Source organism: Tachypleus tridentatus, chromosome 2 (genome assembly GCF_004210375.1).
Source record: "Tachypleus tridentatus isolate NWPU-2018 chromosome 2, ASM421037v1, whole genome shotgun sequence".
Classification (NCBI taxonomy): Eukaryota; Metazoa; Arthropoda; class Merostomata; order Xiphosura; family Limulidae; genus Tachypleus; species Tachypleus tridentatus.
Genome location: NC_134826.1, coordinates 83,643,138 through 83,666,439, shown reverse-complemented (window position 1 = coordinate 83,666,439; position 23,302 = coordinate 83,643,138). Strand labels below are relative to the sequence as shown.

General features: G+C 34.6%; 2 protein-coding genes across 2 annotated transcripts in view; one reads left to right on the top strand and one right to left on the bottom strand.

Annotated features, from left to right (window-relative positions):
* Nucleotides 1-7,334, top strand: part of LOC143244391 (uncharacterized) — a 57,967-nt gene extending 50,633 nt beyond the window's left edge. Inside the window, exons 3-4 of the mRNA XM_076488965.1 lie at nucleotides 2,287-2,560; nucleotides 4,855-7,334. Of these exons, the coding sequence (XP_076345080.1) occupies nucleotides 2,287-2,560; nucleotides 4,855-5,105 (525 nt within the window). The 3' untranslated portion in view covers nucleotides 5,106-7,334. The remainder of the gene's footprint in view (nucleotides 1-2,286; nucleotides 2,561-4,854) is intronic.
* A 5,149-nt stretch (nucleotides 7,335-12,483) lies between these two features.
* The window catches only part of LOC143244390 (fat-like cadherin-related tumor suppressor homolog), a gene marked incomplete in the record, with an annotated part of 451,859 nt that continues 441,040 nt past the window's right edge, over nucleotides 12,484-23,302 (bottom strand). The window contains 4 exon segments of the mRNA XM_076488964.1: nucleotides 12,484-14,483; nucleotides 16,724-16,753; nucleotides 17,548-18,575; nucleotides 19,569-19,921. Coding sequence (XP_076345079.1) covers nucleotides 13,915-14,483; nucleotides 16,724-16,753; nucleotides 17,548-18,575; nucleotides 19,569-19,921 — 1,980 coding nt within the window.

The following is a 23,302-nucleotide window of genomic DNA, read 5'->3' as shown; positions in this document are numbered from 1 at the left end:
ATTTGTTACTACTGCAGGTTGTGTTTATTAGTTGCTCCTAATTTGTTACTACTGCAGGTTGTGTTTATTAGTTGCTCCTAATTTGTTACTACTGCAGATTGTGTTTAGTAGTTGCTCCTAATTTGTTACTACTGCAGGTTGTGTTTATTAGTTCCTCCTGATTTGTTACTACTTCAGGTTGTGTTTATTAGTTGGTCCTGATTTGTTACTACTACAGGTTTTGTTTAGTAGTTACTCCTAATTTGTTACTACTGCAGGTTGTGTTTAGTAGTTGCTCCTAATTTGTTACTACTGCAGGTTGTGTTTAGTAGTTGCTCCTAATTTGTTACTACTGCAGGTTGTGTTTATTAGTTCCTCCTGATTTGTTATTACTTCAGGTTGTGTTTATTAGTTGCTTCTGATTTGTTACTACTTCAGGTTGTGTTTAGTAGTTGATCCTAATTTGTTACTACTGCAGGTTGTGTTTAGTAGTTGCTCCTAATTTGTTACTACTGCAGGTTGTGTTTATTAGTAGCTCCTAATTTGTTACTACTGCAGGTTGTGTTGAGTAGTTGTTCCTAATTTGTTACTACTGCAGGTTGTGTTTATTAGTTGCTCCTAATTTGTTACTACTGCAGGTTGTGTTTATTAGTTGCTCCTAATTTGTTACTACTGCAGGTTGTGTTTATTAGTTGCTCCTAATTTGTTACTACTGCAGATTGTGTTTAGTAGTTGCTCCTAATTTGTTACTACTGCAGGTTGTGTTTATTAGTTCCTCCTGATTTGTTACTACTTCAGGTTGTGTTTATTAGTTGGTCCTGATTTGTTACTACTACAGGTTTTGTTTAGTAGTTGATCCTAATTTGTTACTACTGCAGGTTGTGTTTAGTAGTTGCTCCTAATTTGTTACTACTGCAGGTTGTGTTTATTAGTTGCTCCTAATTTGTTACTACTGCAGATTGTGTTTAGTAGTTGCTCCTAATTTGTTACTACTGCAGGTTGTGTTTATTAGTTCCTCCTGATTTGTTATTACTTCAGGTTGTGTTTATTAGTTGCTTCTGATTTGTTACTACTTCAGGTTGTGTTTAGTAGTTGATCCTAATTTGTTACTACTGCAGGTTGTGTTGAGTAGTTGTTCCTAATTTGTTACTACTGCAGTTTGTGTTTATTAGTTGCTCCTAATTTGTTACTACGGCAGGTTGTGTTTAGTAGTTGCTCCTAATTTGTTACTACTACATGTTTTGTTTAGTAGTTGATCCTAATTTGTTACTACTGCAGTTTGTGTTTATTAGTTGCTCCTAATTTGTTACCACTACAGGTTGTGTTTAGTAGTTGCTCCTAATTTGTTACTACTGCAGTTTGTGTTTATTAGTTGCTCCTAATTTGTTACTACTGCAGGTTGTGTTTAGTAGTTGCTCCTAATTTGTTACTACTGCAGGTTGTGTTTAGTAGTTGCTCCTAATTTGTTACTACTGCAGGTTGTTTTTAGTAGTTGCTCCTAATTTATTACTACTCTCTTGTTCTCGTTCTAATTCTAGTTTTGTTTCTGTCACAATTATAACTGTTTATTGTAGTTGATTTGGTTTTATTTACGTCACGGTCACCTCTGTATTGTAGCTGTATATATTTTATTTGTATTAATACCTTGAGCTTCCTGTTATAATTATTCTGTTTGTGTTACTTCTACTAATTTAAGCTTTGCAAATAAGCTGAAGTTTAATTTTATTGCTTAGAGATGAGGTTTGTGTTATGTTTGTTGTTATTGTGTTACGACTTTCGGCTAGGCCTAGGGGCCTTATTGTTTTACTTCTTATAACAGAAGTACCTGTATAAATATCCGTAAAACAATGAAAGTGTTAATATATACCCGTTGACACATCTTAAAGAACCGTATATTTTCTGTTGAAAAATAGCAAACTGAACTGTAAAAATGAATGAACATTTTATGTATCACATGTTACAATATTGTTGTGTGTTATGGTTACAGAAATGTGTGTTATACAGATGAAACACGAAATTTAAAATGTGTGGTTTTTTGAAGTGACTCATCCAGATTAAGCAATCCTGATCATTACCCTATTAAAACATTATCGTAACATTACGTTACGGTATTTATATGGAATACGGGACGTATAGGCATTATTGATCCACGAAAAAAAGAAACTTAACAAATGACCACAAACATTTATAGTTTTCGATTTTTGTACTGGATTTTTTTTAAATATCCAATGAAGATCAATGCACAGGACATTGTTTTACCAAAAACAAAATATTCCGTTTCAACAAGATACTGGCTTGTCTTCTCAGGTGTGGTTCCAAAATCGAAGAGCTAAGTTCCGAAAACAGGAACGTCTAACCCAGCAGAAGCAAACCCAAGCTCAACAAAATACAACCTCATCCTCAAGTGATACAACTTCCGGTCCTAATTCCGGAAGTAATGATGGTGGAAAAACGGCGACCCCTGACGGAGAAGGGGGAGTAGCATCCCGAAAGGAAGGAAACAATTCGGATGCAAGGGGAAACAAAGAGGTAAAGGTTACAGCGCTTCTGCCGACAGGGGACGATTCGAAACCTATTAATGGTAAAAGTCATTTTTATCTTTACGAAACGGAAATAGATAGATTTTGTGAGCTTTGAGGAATGTTTATAAATTTGACTAGTATACCTGTAAAATAATTAATCTCTGAGTGATGTTAGTTGGTAATCAATATTATTCTTGTATGAATCAATCTAAATCTTGGTGAAAAACATGTTTACAGAATTCAGTACCAAAAATCAATGTCGTTTTTGTTTTTTGAAACAGCTTCATTACCTGTGTATTAACTTTAAAACTGTGATATTTTCACCCCGACCGTCTGTATTAAAATACATCATGGTGTAAATAACGTAATGAAAAACCTGCAGTTTCAGAGGTTTCAAATGCAATGCCATTTCCAACGTTTCTTTCACAACCTGAGTATTAAAGATTTTTGACAAGGATTTGAAACGTATTAAGATGTATCTCTATCGACTTACAGTTTTTACAGCATATAAAAAACACAATATATTAACAAAACTACTAGTATTGACAAACTGTCCAACATCTGATTTCAAATTTATTTACACATTATATATATATATATATTATTGTATTTATTTACACATTATATATATATATTATTGTATTTATTTACACATTTTATATATATATTATTGTATTTATTTACACATTATATATATATTATTGTATTTATTTACACATTATATATATATATATATATTATTGTATTTATTTACACATTATATATATATATATTACTGTATTTATTTACACATTATATATATATATTATTGTATTTATTTACACATTATATATATATATATATTATTGTATTTATTTGCACATATCATATATATGTATATATATTATTGTATTTATTTACACATATATATATATATATATTATTGTATTTATTTACACATTATATATATATATACTGTATTTTATTTTACATTATATATATATATATATATTATTGTATTTATTTTACATTATATATATATATATATATATTATTTTGTATTTATTTACACATTATATATATATATATATCTTATTGTATTTATTTACACATTATATATATATATATATATTATTGTATTTATTTTACACATTATATATATATTATTGTTGTATTTATTTACATTATATATATATATATATTGTTGTATTTATTTACACATATATATATATATTATTGTATTTATTTACACATTATATATATATATCTTATTGTATTTATTTACACATTATATATATATATATTTTATTGTATTTATTTACACATTATATATATATATATATTGTATTTATTTACACATTATATATATATTATTGTATTTATTTACACATTATATATATATATATTATTGTATTTATTTACACATTATATATATATATATTATTGTATTTATTTTAATGAAATACTTGATAAACTTCTCACACGTAGCTCAAGTATGTGATAACCAGATTAGATATTGAACCGTAAACGATAATTGTGTGCTTACTTGTGTAGTACCTAAATGTGAATCGAACTCAGTAGTTTCAGTCAGTTTATTGTCAGTTGATGCATTTTGAAGAATCGCAAATTAAACGTGTCATTTCAGATTTGTTGCGAAGAAAGTTATAAAGTTAAAAGTAATACAGTTATAAGTATTTTTAAATGGAAAGTAGTCTCAATTACCCAGTAAAATAACAGTCTATTCTAATAATCATCATATTTAAAATCTTTATTTTTATTAAGCCTAGACAAAGGAGGCGTTCTTGTTTTGTTTCAAATTAATGAGTGTATTAGATTTTAGTAAAACGCGCTGGGGAGACAGTTCCTTCCGGCGTTAAGAGTTCTTTCCGGTGTTAATATCGACCAAGTTTCTTGACATTGAAAAGATATTATGTTATGTCAAATAAACACCTCTGAAGAAGGTAGTGTGATAAGTTGAAGCGATCCTATGATGTGTGTGCCAGAAACCGGTAATTTACAATGTGGAACAAACGCAATACGTCACGCGTCAGCCTCCGTTAGAAACAGAGAAAAATTTATACAGAAACAATTCAACAGAGAAAACAGCACAAGATGAGAGAACAAAATGGAAGAGAGGGGGATGGAAAGGGGGTCTGAATACCTATGGCTTGTTGTGTGATGGGCATACGGCAGCATACAAGCTCACTAGCAGGAGACTCATTCCAGAAATGGCGAGTGTACGTCCATTTGTTTCAATTACCGTCAGAAGAACACGCGCATGATGCTAATGGATATTGCTCGTGTCTGGTGGTGGCTATCGCAGCCTGTGTGGCTTACAGTCCTCTATCATTCTTTCTTTCTTTTTTCTCTCCAGGCAAAGTCATCGCCGACGTCACGTGTACTGCTAAATGGTCTATTTCGCCCGGGTCTGCCTGTTCTCAGCAGAAAAACACCATCGCTGGCTCCTTGAACACTAGCAGCAACGCCCACCCCATGGCTCCACCTTCCACCTGCATGGCCACCCCTTTCCCTGGCGGCTTAACTCCTTCGCAGGTTACGCTCACCCCTTACCCTCTTGCAACGGTCGTTGATAGTAAACATAATATTACCACTCAAATCTTCTGAAAGAGAAAGAAGATAAAACAGAAGTGAAACAGGCGAAGATGGACATTATATATAGTTTAAATTAATAATAATAATAAATAACTACGGAATATAGAGTGGTGTAAGACACAACAATACAGTCCTTATTGCTTGGAACAGATCTCTAACTCTGCCATTTTCACTTTGAAAAGTTAACCGAACGCCCGAGGTTCTTCGCTGATGACTTGTGTTCCAAATGTTTTCCTATACAACAGAGAAGACGATGATTGGTTCACTGATTGGTTCAATACCTTCGGGTCTCAGTTCTCCTTGTGTAAATAAAAGTACAAAACGAAAGTCAACTCTTCGACTGACGGACCTGGAGGCAAGAGAAAATGATTGACGTCTCAGAAACTCGAGCGCAGCGTTGCTCCTGCTTGACTTACACGTTTCCGAAGAAGCTACGAGTATGAAATGCTGAAATGGCAGCGAACAGGAGTCCTTTCCTTTTCACTCTGTTGTGTTCTTGTGGACTGTAAACAATGCATGTGTGTTGTTCTAGTTCTGAAAGAGACAGCAATGCTTCGTAAAACATTTCTTCGAGGTTTGCTAGAGAGAACAATGTGGAGTGTGTGTGTGGTACACATTAATTCTTAACTAACATGCTTTGGAAGGGGTATTCCTGTGTGTTTATATTAACTACTTATTTACTGTGTATAATCTATAAAGGACACTCTAGTCAGTCAGTGAAAATACTTTTCAGACGTTATGATTCAAAAAGAGACACTTTAGTGTGTTACGTACAATGTTTAACAAGTACGTGTGGTTCGGAAAGAACACTCGAGTGTGTCATATACAATGTTTAACAATTATGTATGATTCAAAAGGGATGTTCTGGTGTATTACATACAATTCTTAACAATGGTGTATGATCCAGGAGGGACACTTCAGTGTGTTACACGTAATTTTTAACAATGACGTATGATCCAGGAAGGACAGTTCACTGTGTTACACGCAATATTTTAACAATGTCGTATGATCCAGAAGGGACTCTTCAGTGTGTTATTAACACAAAATGCTTAATAACTATGTATGGTCCAGAAGGGACACTCTAATGTGTAGTGTACAATAGTTTTCAATTGTGTGTAGTCCAGAAGGGACACTACAATGCGTAGTATACAATATTTCTTAATGTTATGTAGTCCAGAAAAGGACTCTTCAGTGTATAGTATCAAACTTCTCAATTATTTATGGTCTTGAAGGGACACAACTTGTGTTAGTTCACATTTCATCAGAAACTAACTATATTATTGTATGCAGTTGAGTTTTTTGCGCTGAAATTAATCGATTTATTTATGATTCTGTTTATTTATTTGGTCTTATATTGGGTATCGTACTGATACGTAGTTAACCCTAATAAAGAATCTACACCGAAGTCACTGAGAAAATTGTCCGTCAGAAGAAAAATGTCCACTATTTTTTTATTTCGAAACTGACTAATGTTAGATTCTCTGAAGATCGTTGGTTGTAGCAAGGTAACATCAATTCAGGATGTTTAACGTGATGCTTTATATGTTTCTTTAGAAAGAAAGAAATATTATTCACTGAAAGGCAATGTTGTGATTAAATAATGATTTCAACTTAACCAGTAATTAATTTACCCAATACTGAGATATACGTGTATAGAATCTGCCTGTATTTATTATTACAAATTAAATGATATTGTGTTCTGAAGCTATAAGAATGTCTGATAATGTTCATTAAATTGTATGTCTTTCTTTCGGTAATCATTGTACGTTCCAAATAAAATGTGAAAGGTTGCTTGGTTTTCCTATTATAATAGATCATAACACCGACTCGGTTGTTCTCTGCGTTGTGTAACGTTAACCTGCTGAGAAACTTTCTTGTGAATGGGGAAAGAAACTTCAAATCATGGGTTTGAAAAAATAAAACAAAATCTTTATTTTCGCTCAAAAACAAATGTTAACGCATTTATTTTTTGTTCTTTATATATTTGTATATGTATATATTTGTATATGTCACATTTTAGTTAGAAGAATAATTTATGCTTCACTCATTCAGTATTTACGTAATATTGACGTTAATTATTACATTTTCAAAACTGAAATGAAAATCTTATATGCCATATTTGTAATATATTAAGTGACCTAAGACGAAGATAATAAGTACACGACTTTTCTTGTCCCGTATCTTCACATTACAGTAAAGTTGAATTCCTTTTATTGTAGAAGTCAGAAATAAACTGCTTATATTGTGGAAGTTACAAACTATCCTGTGTGAGTTCTTAATACAAATGTAAACAGTTCAATATTCCAAAGTAAAAGAATGTGCAACACAACATAATTTCAGTTATTTTCGTTCCATACGTTCTGTATTTACAATAGTTTCTAAGTCAGCCGTTTCTGTTTCTACTGTCACAGATACTTTTCACGTTTAGTTATTTGCAGCTAAGCACAACGGTTTCCAATACGAATATCGAAATCCGATTTTTAACGTTGTAAGCCCGTAGACATGCCGCTTAACAGCTGGAGAGGGCAAATACATAAGCTTAACTACGTTGCGATCAGCGCAGTTGTTGTTATAAATTTCTAGTAAATCACAGAGAAATGCGCCTTGGAACCTTGTAAACACTCATGAGTTTCGTCTTCGTGAAATAATTCGAACCTATATACCATGGCCAGTTACTCGATAGGCTTGTTAGTAAGTGCATAAAGGCCAAGTTATGTTTGATTTAACTCATAGCCACACAATGGGCTATCCAATGTCTAGCCACCGTGGGGAACCGAACCCTGAACTTTAGCGTTGTTAACGTTAAGCTGCTCGGGGGATAGACTACTTGAAGAGGCACTTGAAACCTAAGTGACATGAAAACTGAAGAATGAAGACCGCTTCATGTTGAGGAACTAATTGTCGTCTTTCCTGATATGAAACATATCGTGTTCTTCAAAAGTTTCTTGAACTGTTGTTCTTGAGAAAGGTTGCTATTCCCTATTTTTTCTTGTTATCCTGAGCTTCTGTTGCACTCATTATATTTATTTATAATAAGCGTCAAAAACCTGATTTAAGTTTCAAACACAAATGTTGCATAAACATTAGCTTTCCACTTTTTTTTTTTCTAGTAATCATGAAATCTGGTTGAAATGACTTAATTATGAAACATTCAAACCCTGAGTAAACACTAGTTCACACATTCTTAGATGGCAAACATGAAAAACATCTTTTAAAATACTTGTACATTAAACACTCAAATATCGAATAAACACAAGTTCAATCATTCGTTGATGGTAAACACAGAAAAATGGTTGAAATTACTTAATTACGAAGCACTCAAATTTGACACAAACACTAGTTCACTCATTATTTGGTGGCAAGCATGAAACACCTAGTTTAAATTACTTAAATATCAAACACTCCGGCCCTCCTCCCAGAGGCCCAGCAGAATGTCTGCGGACTTACAACGCTAGAAACCAGGTTCGATAGTTGTGGGTAAGACACAGACAGCCCATTGTGTAGCTTTGTGCTTGACTACAAACAAACCAAACACTCTAATCTTGAACAAGCATTAGATCACAATATTAAACATTCAATGGCTGCAGAAACTTTATTTTTTTCCATCCTTTTGTGATATAGATAGTATAAACGGAAGGCAATTATTGTTATCTACATATATGATATCACGAATCATTTACAGCTATGTGTTAGAAACAAAGAAAGAAATGAACTAATTTAAGGCAATATATTTTTGATGTAATAAACTTTTAAACGGCCAGTACAGGTAACTACCAACCCTAAACAACATTAATTGATACTTCCTAACATTATAGGATAATAGACTTTTTCCGAAGTATAATTTAATAAATAACGGATTATTTATTTATTAAACTGTCCTCTGCGGAGATAGGCATATCAGAATTGATGACGTACTCTACAGCTCAAATTACTTAAGATAAGTATCGCAATCAAGCGATGAAAGGTGACTCGAATACCTGAGCTTCGAACCTACTTTCATCTGTTTGATGTAGGTATTCGTCTGTTCGAAACTGAATCAATAATTATTTGCTTATGGCGTCCTCTACCGGTCGCTATAAAGCATATTAATCCGCAATCCAAAACAATGAAAATAAATAAATAACTAAAGTATTCGTTAGTGTACAACAATTTACTTTCTTTTACCAAGTTCTAAAAAGTGTATATGAATGACCATTATTTTTTAAATTTTTCAACCGCGTTTTGAACACTAGTAGTCTTTAAATGACAGTTACGAGATGTCACTTTTGGTTTAACGTGATGGTTGATAGATGTCACAAGAAATGTTTTAACTTCGCTTTATTATATCCATATTATCGTAGGATATTTGTTTATAAAAAATACATACTTTTAAATATTCAGAATTTATTAAATTTCAAGTCAATCAATAAAGAGATAAATAATTTCGTAACTTGTTACTGTTTTCTGCTAGGGAGGATAATCAAATTACAAATGAAAATCTCAGGACAATTATCAGGAATACGAAGAAAAAAAACAACCAGCTCAGCACGTTATTAGACTAAAAGGAAAGGTCACAATATTTTCATTGCTTTTCGTTTAATTAAGCCTAATTCCCTACTTTTGTTTCTCCTACTAATAATAGTCATGGTTTAAGTGGCGTTGTTTGATTCATAATCATTTTATTCTAATTACATATTCTCGAAAAGCTTTAAGAATCTAAAAATGTGTTCAAATATAATAACCCTTTTCTGTTTATTTATGGCTTTCTGCATATAAAGGTAATCTGATTAATTCGACCAAATATAAAATATGTTTGATCAATGGACGTAAATAATATTAAAATTTGTTTTCATTAGAATTACTGACTTCTAAAAAAAAACCGGAGGTCTCAGAATTTACAATAAAACACACACTTGATGACGAGAATCCCACATGAAGTAAAACTGTATTTCAGAACGGCTGGTATGGGTATAGGTTTCGACCTTCCTACGTCGGCCAGCTGTTTCAAACACTCGACTCGTAATCTGAGAGTCCCAGGTTCGAATCCCCGTCACACCAAACATGGTCGCCCTGTCACCCGTGGGAGCGTTATAATGTGCGGTCAATCCCACTATTCGTTGGTAAAAGAGTAGCCCAAGAGTTGGCGGTGAGTAGTGATCACTCGCTGCCGTCCCTCTAGTCTTACACTGCTAAACTAGGGACGGCTAGCGCAGACAGCCCTTGAGTAACTTTGTGCGAAATTCGAAACAAACCGTACTTTCCTAGGTTGTCTTCAGGTTAATACCCATATCAGCCATTCTGAGATACACTTTTATAAAACATACTACTGTTCTCTGAAGTTAGAAAATGTATTTTAAATAAATTTACAAGATAATATAACAAAAAGTAATCGACCTGAGTAATTATTTATATATAAGTAGATGTAATACTTCAAATTATTGTCTTGTTGACCAGATAAAAAGAAACAGAAAAGATTCATCCATTTGCAGTTTCGAATGACATGAGATATTCGAAATATAATAAACAATTCTTTGTGTATGATACGTTAATCAGTATAATAATGCTCCCAGTGTGTTTTATCGTTAGACAATTACTACCATATTGTTGTATCATTGTTAAACTAAAAATGCTTCCAGTGTGTTGTGTCATCATCCAGTTACTACCACATTGTTGTGTCGTTAGTACTGAATGTATTGTAATTCCAGCACATTAAGTTTAGTTTACACATTCATTATAAGTCTAATATAAAACTACATTTTTACTATTCGTTGTTCAAAAAGCAACAAAAACATTGTTATAATTGAAATGCTTGTTTGCAAAATTGTTTCTTAATAGTTAACTAAATTTGCATTAAAGTAAGTGTGAACATAATGAAATGCCAAAACGTTTGAATCAAATTTCGTTCACAATTAAAATTAATTTAGTCAACGTTTTAAAAATGATGAAAACATTGTTTTATGCGTAATATTCGTTTCAAAATCTAAAACTTCTTAAACTTATATTTTCGAACATAATTAGTAACAAATATACTAGTTTCAAAACAAAGCAAAAATGGCGTACTAATAAACTAGTTTATAAAGTTACGCGTTTCGTGTAGTATTTTGCGTTGGTTATAGACATACAAAAACACATATATAATAAGATAAAATACCATTCCTTCTTGGTAATGACATCCTCTATATTTTTATAGGATGTGCTGCCATCTAGTGAGTTATATATACCAAAGACTGTATTCTCAAGATGGCTGGTATAAGTATTAGGACTTTAATTAAACTAAAGTACAGAGCAACATTTCCACCTTCTTAGGTCATCATCAGGTTAGCAAAGAGAGCTTTTACTTCAAGTGGATTTCTCGTCATCACGAATATCAAGGACTGTTTAAAAGCATATTATATAAGTCTAAGGCTAGTTTCTTTCATACGTTAATCAAAGTCGGCAGTTTAAAATAATATTAATTTTAAATTTTATCTCATAATTTATATTAATTACTGAACTTAAAAGTGCGTAACAGAATATGATATGGCTCTTTTACATGAAAAAAATGCAAAAATAATGTTTTGACAACCTAAGTTGTTCTTTTGTTGTTGTAGATGGGGCTTTAATCAATTTTGCTTGTACTGCTCAAAAAAATAGATTTACTGTATTGAGAATGTTTGAAGTTCAGCACAAAGCTACTACACAATGAGCTTTCTGTGTTCTCCTTATCATAAATATCGAAACTTATAGCGTTGTAAGTCCATAGACATAGCGATATGCTACTGGGAAGCCTGTATTTGGGTTATTTTTGTTGGAATTTAACGCAAAGTTACATAATAGGTTATCTATAATTTATCTACCGTGGGGGATCAAACACCGAATTTTAACGTAAATTTACACTTGACCCACTTGGGAGAGTTGGTACCTACCACACAACATGCCATTGGAATGTTTTGCCTTATAATTTACTAATTTCCACCAATCACATTCAGAAGATTCTGTCGTGTACATATGGTAAAATTCCAAGATCAGAATGCTTAAGGAAGGCCAACCAACCAGTTATTATATCTTAGATAATACATTAGGTGAAATAGGCAAAATATTGGATTTAAAATGTGAATTATAAAGAACACCGAATAGTTGACATGAAAGCCCGTTATGTATCTATAACTTTTAGTTTCCTTTAATGCACATAGAGGGCGCTCATTCATACGGTTATTACATAGCTCTTGGAAGGACTTTCAAGTCTTCTTTTACCACATAAGTGTTTTTGTTTGTTTTTTCATAATTCACGCCCAACACGAAAGACAATTTTTTATTTATTTAACAATAACGTTTCGAGCAATTATTCTTCATTATATTTTATATTAAACCACTTGAAACCTGGCAAAAAGCAGTTGATTGAAACGTGGTTGACAATAACAGTTTATTTTAGACGTTTTAAACATTTTTATCTCGTGTAGTGAGACATCTATGAGATGCTGAGGTACAACTAATGTAACACATACGCGGCTCACTTGAAATAAGATTTTTGTTGTAAGGAATTTCAAATATCAACAATAATACATTTAATCTTCAGTTTACGATAGTTTAGTTAAGCCTCGTTTTATGCGAATTTATAGAGTTCCACACAAGGATACAGAATTTGAAAAACTTACGAAGAATTTTCATATATATATATCGAAGTCTATAATTGCACAAAAAATAAATAAAATTCAGGTTTCGATACCCACAGTTTCCACAGTACGGATAGCCCATTCTGTAGCTCTGTGCATAACAACAACCAAGTCGAAAACCATACCTTTTATTTTAAAAAAAATCTTTTGACTGGTAGCAAAATGCTTAATATTTGATATTAAGAAGCGACGTATCGCCACCATATTTGCAACCCTCAAATTACAAAAGTAGCCTTTTATTTTTCGTTGTAATTTTTTTAGCATAACGAGTTAGGACTTGTTACTCTGATAAACGTAAGTTCATTACCCATAATAAACCATATATTACTGCAGTTTTGAGATTAGTATTCTGCATTGATCATTTGCGAGTATCTAGTGGACGCTGGCTCTACCTGTTATCGACTAATCAAATCTTGTGATTTTTATTAATGCTTTAATAAAGCTTTATTTTAAAAAATATTACCCCGTGGAAAATAATCTAGCGAAAACGTCGAAATAAAAAAAATCATACTTGTCGAAGGTATTCAGTTTATGTTTTATTAAAATAATCAAAACATACTATTTTGCCAAATGCCCCTTAGGCTGTTTTCTACATTTTATCGAAATGATTTATGAAAATCTCAACAGAGAAACACTATCGTCGAAGAATCTTTTTCGTCAGTATTCTTGGCACTAATTGCGAATTAATAATTCATATTTCTGTGGGATAATGGTTTATTTCGCAACAAAATTACTGGCTTGTAAAATAAATGCCTAAGTAGTTCTTTCCACAATTCTATTACTTTTTAATGCACATTAACACTGGGCTAATAGTTTATATCGTTTAAGTAATAACAGAATTGCAGACAGAGTTTCCTGAATTAGTTTACTAGTTTTAAACAGAATTTCCTTGTGACAAACTCATATTTATTCACCAGACTATACTTTATGGACGATAGTGTTTCATTTATCTAGTTTGAATCAAAAATAGAGTCTAAAAAGACCGAACTGATATGAGCACCGATTATTCTTAAATATTTTTGTACATTTTGTCCATTTCATTTACGAACACTTCGAGAATTTTCTTTAATAATTCAAATAGAAGTCAGATCTGTAGGAATTAGTTAAATATATATAATGTGTTTTCTGTAGAGAGAATACTGACGTTACATGTTAAGGCAGACTGTTATAATTTATGTTTACTATTTTTTTCATACAATAGCCAGTACTGATAGTTTCTCTTCATCGCTTCCACAAAATCTCTGGTGGACGTCACCGGAAGCAGGGTGAGTGGGTGAACGGTATTTTCCGGCCTTTCGAACGTTATTAGCGTGATTACAGGTTTCAGAAAGACGAGAGTCACCGAGACTTTGAGCGAATCCAACCATAAACCCTCGGCCCCCTTGCGGTGGGAATCCGTAAGAAACAACGTCATCGTCTGAAAGGTCAGTAGGTATTTCTTTAGAGCACGAACCAGATAGGCGATTAAGATGTTTCTCGTCGTCGTTATCACAAGCTAAAGAGGGCGCCACAGTACAGCATCCGCTCTCGAGTGATTTACCCACGTTCTGGCACGACTGAAGAGAATTATTTCTCTCTTTTTCCGCACAGTTATCACATTTTAATTTTTCATAGCTGTGATCATAAGGTTTATCGTCAGTAGGTACTAGCTGATTCTTTCTGTCAGGACCCTGACTAATATTCTCAGATTGAGAAGCTAAGGTTGTACACAGGTGAGGGTTTGTCGCCAGTTCAGAGTAGGAAGTTTCCATCTCGCAACCTGAAAAGAGGAATACTTAGATCATTAAATTTCTTTATTAACCAAATGAAAGCGGTAAGATAAAATAATTAATTATTGTCTGATTTTTAATACACTTAATTTAATGACTAAGTGCTATAATTAGATGTATTCCTCCGATTTTCTTTTTTTTTATGATTCAAGTTGTCACGTTTAGTTCTGGTTAAGCTTATAAACTTGATTATTTAACTGAGCTTTAAAATGAGAGATCTGTCTAGTAGTTAACTGAAGCCTAAATTGAGAGAACTGCCTAGTATTTAACTGGACTTTATATTTATGAGGTTACGAATCTGAAGTTTTACAATTTGGGTCACACAGTTATTATACATTAATTTGTTTTTAGAACAAAGTCACATTACACTATCTGCTGTATCCACCATAGAGGATCAAACTCCGAACTTTAACGCTGTCATTCGTTAAGTTATTGTTGTCTCACCAGCGGGCGATGTAGATAGAAGCCAATCAGAAGTAAGATTGAAGAAAAAGGTGTTGGCTCAGTGGTAGATACGTCACTCAAGACATAGTAACTGTGCCCTGTTGTTAGTGTTAGAACTACAAGAATTTTAGGATGTATATATATATTTAGCGCGGGAATTGATCGATTCTTGAAAAAAAAAAAAAAAAAGAGTGAAAGTTTACAGTTTTTATTTTATATTTTCCCTCCCTCGGAGGTGAGTTTCATGGACAGAATCAGGGGACCAAATAACCCCTTGCAGTCTGTATGTTATGTTAACTTACAAACTTGATAGCTTTATGACATTGATATTCACTTACTTACTAGAATGTTTACTAACTTTAGGGCTCAATTAAATATTAGAGTTCTCTCACTTTGGGGCTCAGTTAAGTACTAGAAAGTTCTCTCATTTTGGGACTCAGTTACCTCCTAGAAATTTCTCATGTTCCAGGGTCCAGTTAAATACTAGGCAATTCTCTCAATTTAGGCTTCAGTTAACTACTAGACAGATCTCTTATTTTCGAGCTCAGTTAACTACTAGACAGATCTCGCACTTTAGGGTTCAGTTAAATACTACAGTTCTCTCACTTTAGGCTTCAGTTAAATACTAGACAGTTTTCCCCTTCTGGGGCTCAGTTAACTACTAGACAGATCTCTCATTTTCGAGCTCAGTTAACTACTAGACAGATCTCGCACTTTAGGGCTCAGTTAAATACTAGACAGTTTTTCCCCTTCTGGGGCTCAGTTAACTACTAGACAGATCTCGCACTTTAGGGCTCAGTTAAATACTAGACAGTTTTCCCCTTCTGGGGCTCAGTTAACTACTAGACAGATCTCGCACTTTAGGGCTCAGTTAAATGCTACAGTTCTCTCACTTTAGGGCTCAGTTAAATACTAGACAGTTTTCCCCTTCTGGGGCTCAGTTAATTGATAAACATTAATGATACTCAGCTGGTAATTTCAACAGTTTTGGTGCTAAATTAACAATAATTTTGATAGTTATAAGCGAAATACATAAGCAAAATAACACTTGACTGGCAAATAGTTCTTAACCTGCTTGTCATTGTCGGAGTTCGTGATTTGTTTGTTTTACTCAAAACTGCTATCTACCCGTAACAGTCTCTAGCTTGTAACTCAAAGACTAGAGGGAAGATACCTAACCAATCGGTCAGCTATTGTTTGATCTGATATTACAAATTTGATCGCCACTCGTATAGTACACCCTTGGCCAAACATGCTCGCCCTTTTTAACCATGGGAGCGTTATAATGTGACAGTCTATCCCAATATTCGTTGATAAAAGAGCAGACCAAGAGTTGGCGGCGGGTGATGATGACTAGCTGTCTTTTCTCTAGTCTTACACTGCTAAATTATGGACGGTTAGCGCAGATAGCCCTCGTGTAGATTTGCGCGAAATTAGAAAAACAAACTAGTACACCCATGGCTTCAAAGGGCGGAGCGTGTTTAGATAACAAGATGATAGCAATTACGAACCCTAGTGCTCACAGTCTGGGCACGTCAACCACTGGGCCAGGCATGACCCAGACTTCATAATAGTCACTTATATTTTATTATTCAGCCATTTTTTTCTTAATCATATCTCTTTTAAAGTAAAAATCTTAAACACGTATCGCCTTCTAGTCCACATAGATATCACTTAAGTTTTGTTTTTTTCGATTATTAGCCGTCATGACCAAATGAATCGGGATAAATTGGACATTTTTAAGGCATTCAAACATTAGGAAAACAAGATATTCTCCATCCCTTACCTTGTTGTTCTTCTGTCTCCCCCTGGTCATCTGAAATATGATAAAATATGATTACCATCTTACAAAGCACGTATTCTAGTCATGAGACACCGTATAAAATGCTAAAGGTTTTAATAAATTAAACAGTAACATAATTTCAAACGACTTAATTTTGTCGCTAGGTGTGACGACATCGGACAGGTGAATTCGTTAGATGGCGCACAAAATCTACTTCACTTTGAGACCAACTTAAAATACAAAAGAGAGAATAAAATACATTTTGACATGACGTCAACAACTATTAGTTTCAAACAGATAAGTCGAAATTGTTGTTGTTGTGTGGAAGGGAATCGAATTGCGAGTTAAAAGCGAACAAGTGGCGACAACATACATTCACGAGTGTAAAGGTGCACAGAAAAATATATTTACATTTTTTTAGACGTTTTCGATCAATAGATTATATACGTTTTTTTAAAAGAATATCTGATATTTTAAAAGAGTAACACCGAACAGGTAAAATATTGTCAAATTATAGTGTTTTTAATGAACAATCAAGCAGAGTAACTGGATAAAATATCGTAAAAAATTAAAGTTTTTAACTCTTTCGCTATTCTTTTACTAACGAATAGTGGGACTGATCGGCACATTGTAACTCCCCCACGACTGGTAGGACTGGCAAGTTTGGTGTGACAAGAATTCGAACCAGCGACTCTCAGATTACGAGTCGAGTGCCTTAACGACCTGACCATGCCAAGCCAAAATTATTAGGAAATTATCTCATGAATCTCTATCTATCAAAACCCAAGTAAAGTATATCGTGTTTAGTAAATGATGTCCAACTTTACCATTCTGAACCTTCTCTTCAATCTCTCCTTTGGCAGTGGTGTTGCTGCAAACTGAAGACCTGTCTGAGGACGCAACGGGAGGAGCCAAGGGAAGGTTACGAGCTGTCTGGAACACTCTGCTGATGCGTGGAAAGGCTGTTGCATATCGAGGAAAGGTTTCTAGGTCTTTCGATACTCGTTCATAAGATGGGATCGTGTCCAGGTTATTGAACGGTTCTTGCAATGTAGGAGTATAAACCTTGGGTCTTGGAGGTACTGTTGGTAGGGTGAAAGAAGTATCTTCTAGGTGGCTAAGCTTGTTGATGTTTTTATGACTATCTCGATGTAACATGGAATTCTTCACCATAAGTTCTGCTGTGATAGGATCTTCTTGTAAGTTGTTGTTTCCCTGTCTTCTGCGACACTTACGATGGTAACGTTTACAACAGCATGCCAACCCGACTGATGCAACAAGAAGAAATACCACCAGCATCACAATCCCAGCAATTTCTTCTAACGTCGTGTTCATGCTTGTAGAAGTAATTGATGTTGTGAAGAGGGGTTCCGTGCAAAGATGGCCAGTCATGTTTGGTTGACATTTGCACTGAAATGTCCCGTGAAGGTTAACACAAGTTGCTCCAGCCCCACAGGGTTCCGTATGACATTCGTCGAGGTCGAACTGACATCTATCACCATGGTAACCTCGACACTTGCACACTGGTCCATAAGCCCCCTCTTCGCAGACGCCCATGTTATGACAAGGGTTAGGGTTACAAAAATGTCCATACCCACACCTGGCTCCACTGTGGCCTGCAGGGCATTGACATTGATAACTGTTACTGCTGTTACTACAGGTACCTCCAAATAAACAGGGATTTGAAGCACATGGGTCTGTATCCACTTCACAGTTAGAACCCATAAAACGAGGCAGACACTGACAAGTGTAAGAGTGATCCCCCTTTCGACATGTACCACCATTCTGGCAAGGTTGTGTACCGCAAATTCCAGGATCGATTAATACGCCGCATTGGAATTCCACATTCACAAATCTGGAAAGCAAAATGCATATTAATGGAATTAACAAAGATTTTCTATAAGGTATGGATTCAACAGCTGACTTACATCACTAAATATAGGTAAAATGTGGAGAAAAAATGCTTTTTGATTTCTCAACAGAATGTTTGTTTTGAATTTCGCACAAAGCTACAAGAGAGCCATCTGCGCTAGTCATTCTTAATTTAGCAGCGTAAGACTAAAGGGAAGGCAGCTAGTCATCACCACCCACCGCCAACTCTTAGGGTACCCTTTCACCGACAAACGGATTGAACATCATATTTTAACAACCCAGAGGTTGAAATGGCTAGCATGTTTGGTGTGATGGGGATTCGAACCCGCGACCCACAGACTACGAGTCGAACTTCCTAATCACCTGGTCATGCCAAGCACTTAAAAAATAATTATTCTATCCTTATTGTAAAAGGTTCTAAGACGAATAAACAACTAAAATGAGCCATGAAATATTTTTTTATGTTTATGAGATTTTTTAGAAACAAACTTATCAACTCTAAATACTCATAGGTTCATGATTCGTAAAAATCATATAGAAACATGATCCATTTGGTTTTTGTTGAATCTCGCGCAAAGACACACGAGGGCTATCTGCGCTAGCCGTCCCTAATTTAGCAGTGTAATACTAGAGGGAAGGTAGTAAGTCATTAACATCCTCCAACAACTCTTTGGGCTACTTTTTTTTATACCAACGAACAGTGGAATTAACTGTATCGTTATAACGCCCCCACAGCTGAAAGGACGAGTTTGTTTGGTGGGATAGGAATTTGAGCCCGCAACCTTACGATTGCGAGTCAAGCGCCCCAACCACCTAGCAACGCCGGGCCAAACTTGATGCAACAAATCGTTTAACATAATACAAGAAATCGCTCATTATGATGTGACATATCGTTTAATATGGTACGAAAAATTGCTTAGCGCGATGCGATAAATCGCTCATTTTATGTTTCTTTTTGAACAGCGTGTCTACTTACTTGCGAAGAGTAGCAACAATATTGGTGCTGGTGATACGTAAAGGCAGTTTGACTCCATTAATGTGGATATCATCTATACAGCCCACGAAGCCCATCCTTATATCTTCATATCTCAGTGACCTTACTTCTGCCCCAAAATATACGTCGTTTCCATCCAGGTTGAGGAGGTCGTGAACGCCAGGTGCGGCTCCAGTTTCTTCAACATCATCGTCTACGGTGATAGTTGCTGTGCTTCCTCTCCGCTCCACTTTGACTTCGTGCCAAACGCCATCATTCAGTTTAACGCCCTCTACACGGACAATTCCCTCTCCACTGCCGAAGTCCACTCGGTACTGGACCGCGCCATTTATAATCTAAGGAGTAGAAACGTTAAATCAATTACACTCGTATTCGACACTCCAACCTCTCAACAATAAATCTATCATGGGTTGCAAAATGTAACTATTAAATAATATACAGCTATTCATTATTATAATATTTTATGAAACCAAACAAATAAAGAAAAGAAGTAAAACACAGTTTGATTTATATGTCAATATCTGATGCTGTGTTTAACCCTATCTATAGCAGATGTTATAGTTGTTTTTACTCCTACGATATGGCGCTTCAGGTGTTGACTCAAAATTTATTTTAAATGCACCTTCCTACCAGTGGCACAGCAATAGAAATCGGGGTTCGATACCTGTCTTGAGAATAGCAATATAACTACTTGTGTTGTTTTAAACTTAACGACAAACAAATGTACCTGAGATCCTCTCTTCTAGACCATGCATAGCCTCGTACACAGGTCTAATGTTAAAATATTCATCAGTTGTTGACTCAAAACAGATAACGATCTGATTTATAGAAAAACAAACAAACTTCTATTTAGAAGTACAGTTTCCCTCTTTGATCCAAAATAGTCTCGTTAACAGCAAGCTTATCAGATCTGATTTATAATAACTGGGCAAGTAATAACCCCACCCCATATCATACCTTAACCTCATATTTCATGGCTAACTGAAATAAATATATTTTGCGAAATCAAGCTTGACCGATAAAGAGGTTGAAAAGTGCTATCGGGGCAGTAAAATGTCGGTAAACTCCTGGGCCAAGGCCCAGCATGGCCAAGCGTGTTAAGGCGTGCGACTCGTAATCTGAGGGTCGCGGGTTCGCATCCCCGTCGCGCCAAACATGCTCGCCCTTTCAGCCGTGGGGGGCGTTATACTGTTACGGTCAATCCCACTATTCGTTGGTAAAAGAGTAGCCCAAGAGTTGGCGGTGGGTGGTGATGACTAACTGCCTTTCCTCTAGTCTTACACTGCTAAATTAGGGACGGCAAGCACAGATAGCCCTCGAGTAGCTTTGTGCGAAGTTAAAAAAAAACAACAAACAAACCTTCATGAGCCAATCAAATTTGAGATCATTCATGAAATAAATTCGTGGCGTATTCATAGAATAATTATTGGTAAAACTCAGTTAGATTAACAAACTTGTAATATATACAAAAATTGGTTTTGATAACACTACAGTTCCAACAATGGTTTTTACGTTATGTCGCTTAGCAACAAAAGTATAACGTAATATTCTTGTTAATCTATGTACTGAAGATATATAATAAAATGTACAGACATCAAAACTGAAAAATTATGTTGATTTTTTTTTATTTAGTTTTCGTTTATTAAAGATTTTCAATTGTATTAAATATCGTGGTGATATAACAGAAAATAGCTAAATTCAGAAAGGATTTAAGTTTAAAACTGAACCGATAATTTTACCTTCATGATAAATTTTATGCACTTGGCTCCATGCCAGGTGATCCCACACAACGTCTTTACTTTAGCCTTATTATATCAACACTCATAACATTTATAAAGTTTCAAAGCACACCCTCCCCACACGGCCTACTTACACTCCTGTCACTAAAATAATGGTAACGAGCAGAGAGTAATTGAACTATTCGATCTGAATAAATATATTCATGGCTCATCCTACGTCGAAAAATCAAGTGTGACTTGACATATAGACCTTTATATAAGTTAAATATTTAGACTTCATCTTGTTAACACAGCCATATTTATTAGTAGTATTAAGTATAGTAAGTTAAGCCCTAACTAAATTAAAGCAAAAAAAAAAATGTACACAGGTTATAATGTTGATTTATTTCCTTACTGAATATGGACCGTACTTTATAAAGGCTTAACTAATGGTAGACGTAAAATAAATGAATGCATGTATTTTGGTGTCTACAATTACAATTTGCTCGGCATGGCCAGGTGGTTACGGTGCTCGACTCGTAACTTGAGACCCGCAGATTCGAATCCCCGTTACACCAAACATGCTCACCCTTTCAGCCGTGGGGGCGTTATAATGTGACAGCCAATCCCACTATTCGTTGGTAAAAAGAGTAATGCAAGAGTTGGCGGTAGGTGGTGATGACTAGCTGCCTTCCCTCTAGTCTTACACTACTAAACTAGGGAGAGCTAGCGCAGGTAGCCCTCGTGTAGCTTTGCGAAAAAATTCTTAACAAATAAACGATTACAATTATTTTATATTATTATAGAAATCCTGTATTTAACGAAGTACTCTTGCACTGATAGTACTAGTACTAATTTGACAAAAACTGTTTTCGGATTTCTGTTAGTAACAATACAATTAAAACATTTACAAACGGCAGGTAAGAACTTGCGATGTTCAAACAGCGCTTTTCTCCACTTTGATTGTTATGGGTATAAGACTTTGAAGAAAACGATAGACATGTTAACCTGTGTGAAAGTAATTTTGAACTAATTGATTAACACGTTCAAAAGTTAATGAAATATATTCCAAACAATGTATCATCTTCTGTCTTACCAAGTAAACAACTCATAGACTACAATACAATGTTTGTTTGTTTTGTTTTTTTGAATTTTGCGCAAAACTACGCGAGGGCTATCTACGCTAGCCGTCCATAATTTATTAGTATATTATTATTATTATTAGTAGTAGTAGTAGTATATTTGGTATATTAGAGGGAAGGCAACTAGTCATCACCACCCACCGCCAACTCTTGGGTTACTCTTTTACCAACAAATAGTGGGATTGGCCGTTACGTTATAACGCCCCCACGGTTGAGAGGGCGAGTACGTTCGGTGCGACGGAAATTCGAACCCGCGACCCTCGGATTATGAGTTGAACGCCTTAACCCACCTTGCCATGCCGGGCCACAATACAATGTATCAACTTCTGTCTTACCTAGAAAACAGCCCAAAGAATACAAAAGCATGTATCTCAACTTCTCTTTTACCAAAACAAAACAAAATAACTTACCGAATACAATACAACACATCAAATTCATTCTAACCAAGAAAACAACTCACAGAATACAATGTATCAACTTCTGTCTTTCCAATAAAACAAGTCATAGAATACAACATATCAGCTTCTGTCGTACCAAGAAAAGAACTCATAGAATACATTACAATGTATTAACTTCTGTCTTACCAAGAAAACAACTCGCAGGATATATTACAACGTATCAATATCTGTCTTACGAAGAAAAGAACTCATAGAATAAAATAGAATGTATCAACTTCTGTCTTTCCAATAAAACAACTCATAGAATAAAACAGAATATATCAACTTCTGTCTTTCCAATAAAACAACTCATAGAATAAAACAGAATGTATCAACTTCTGTCGTACCAAGAAAACAACTCATAGAATACAATAAAATGTATCAACTTCTGTCTTACGTAGAAAACAACTCAAAGAATG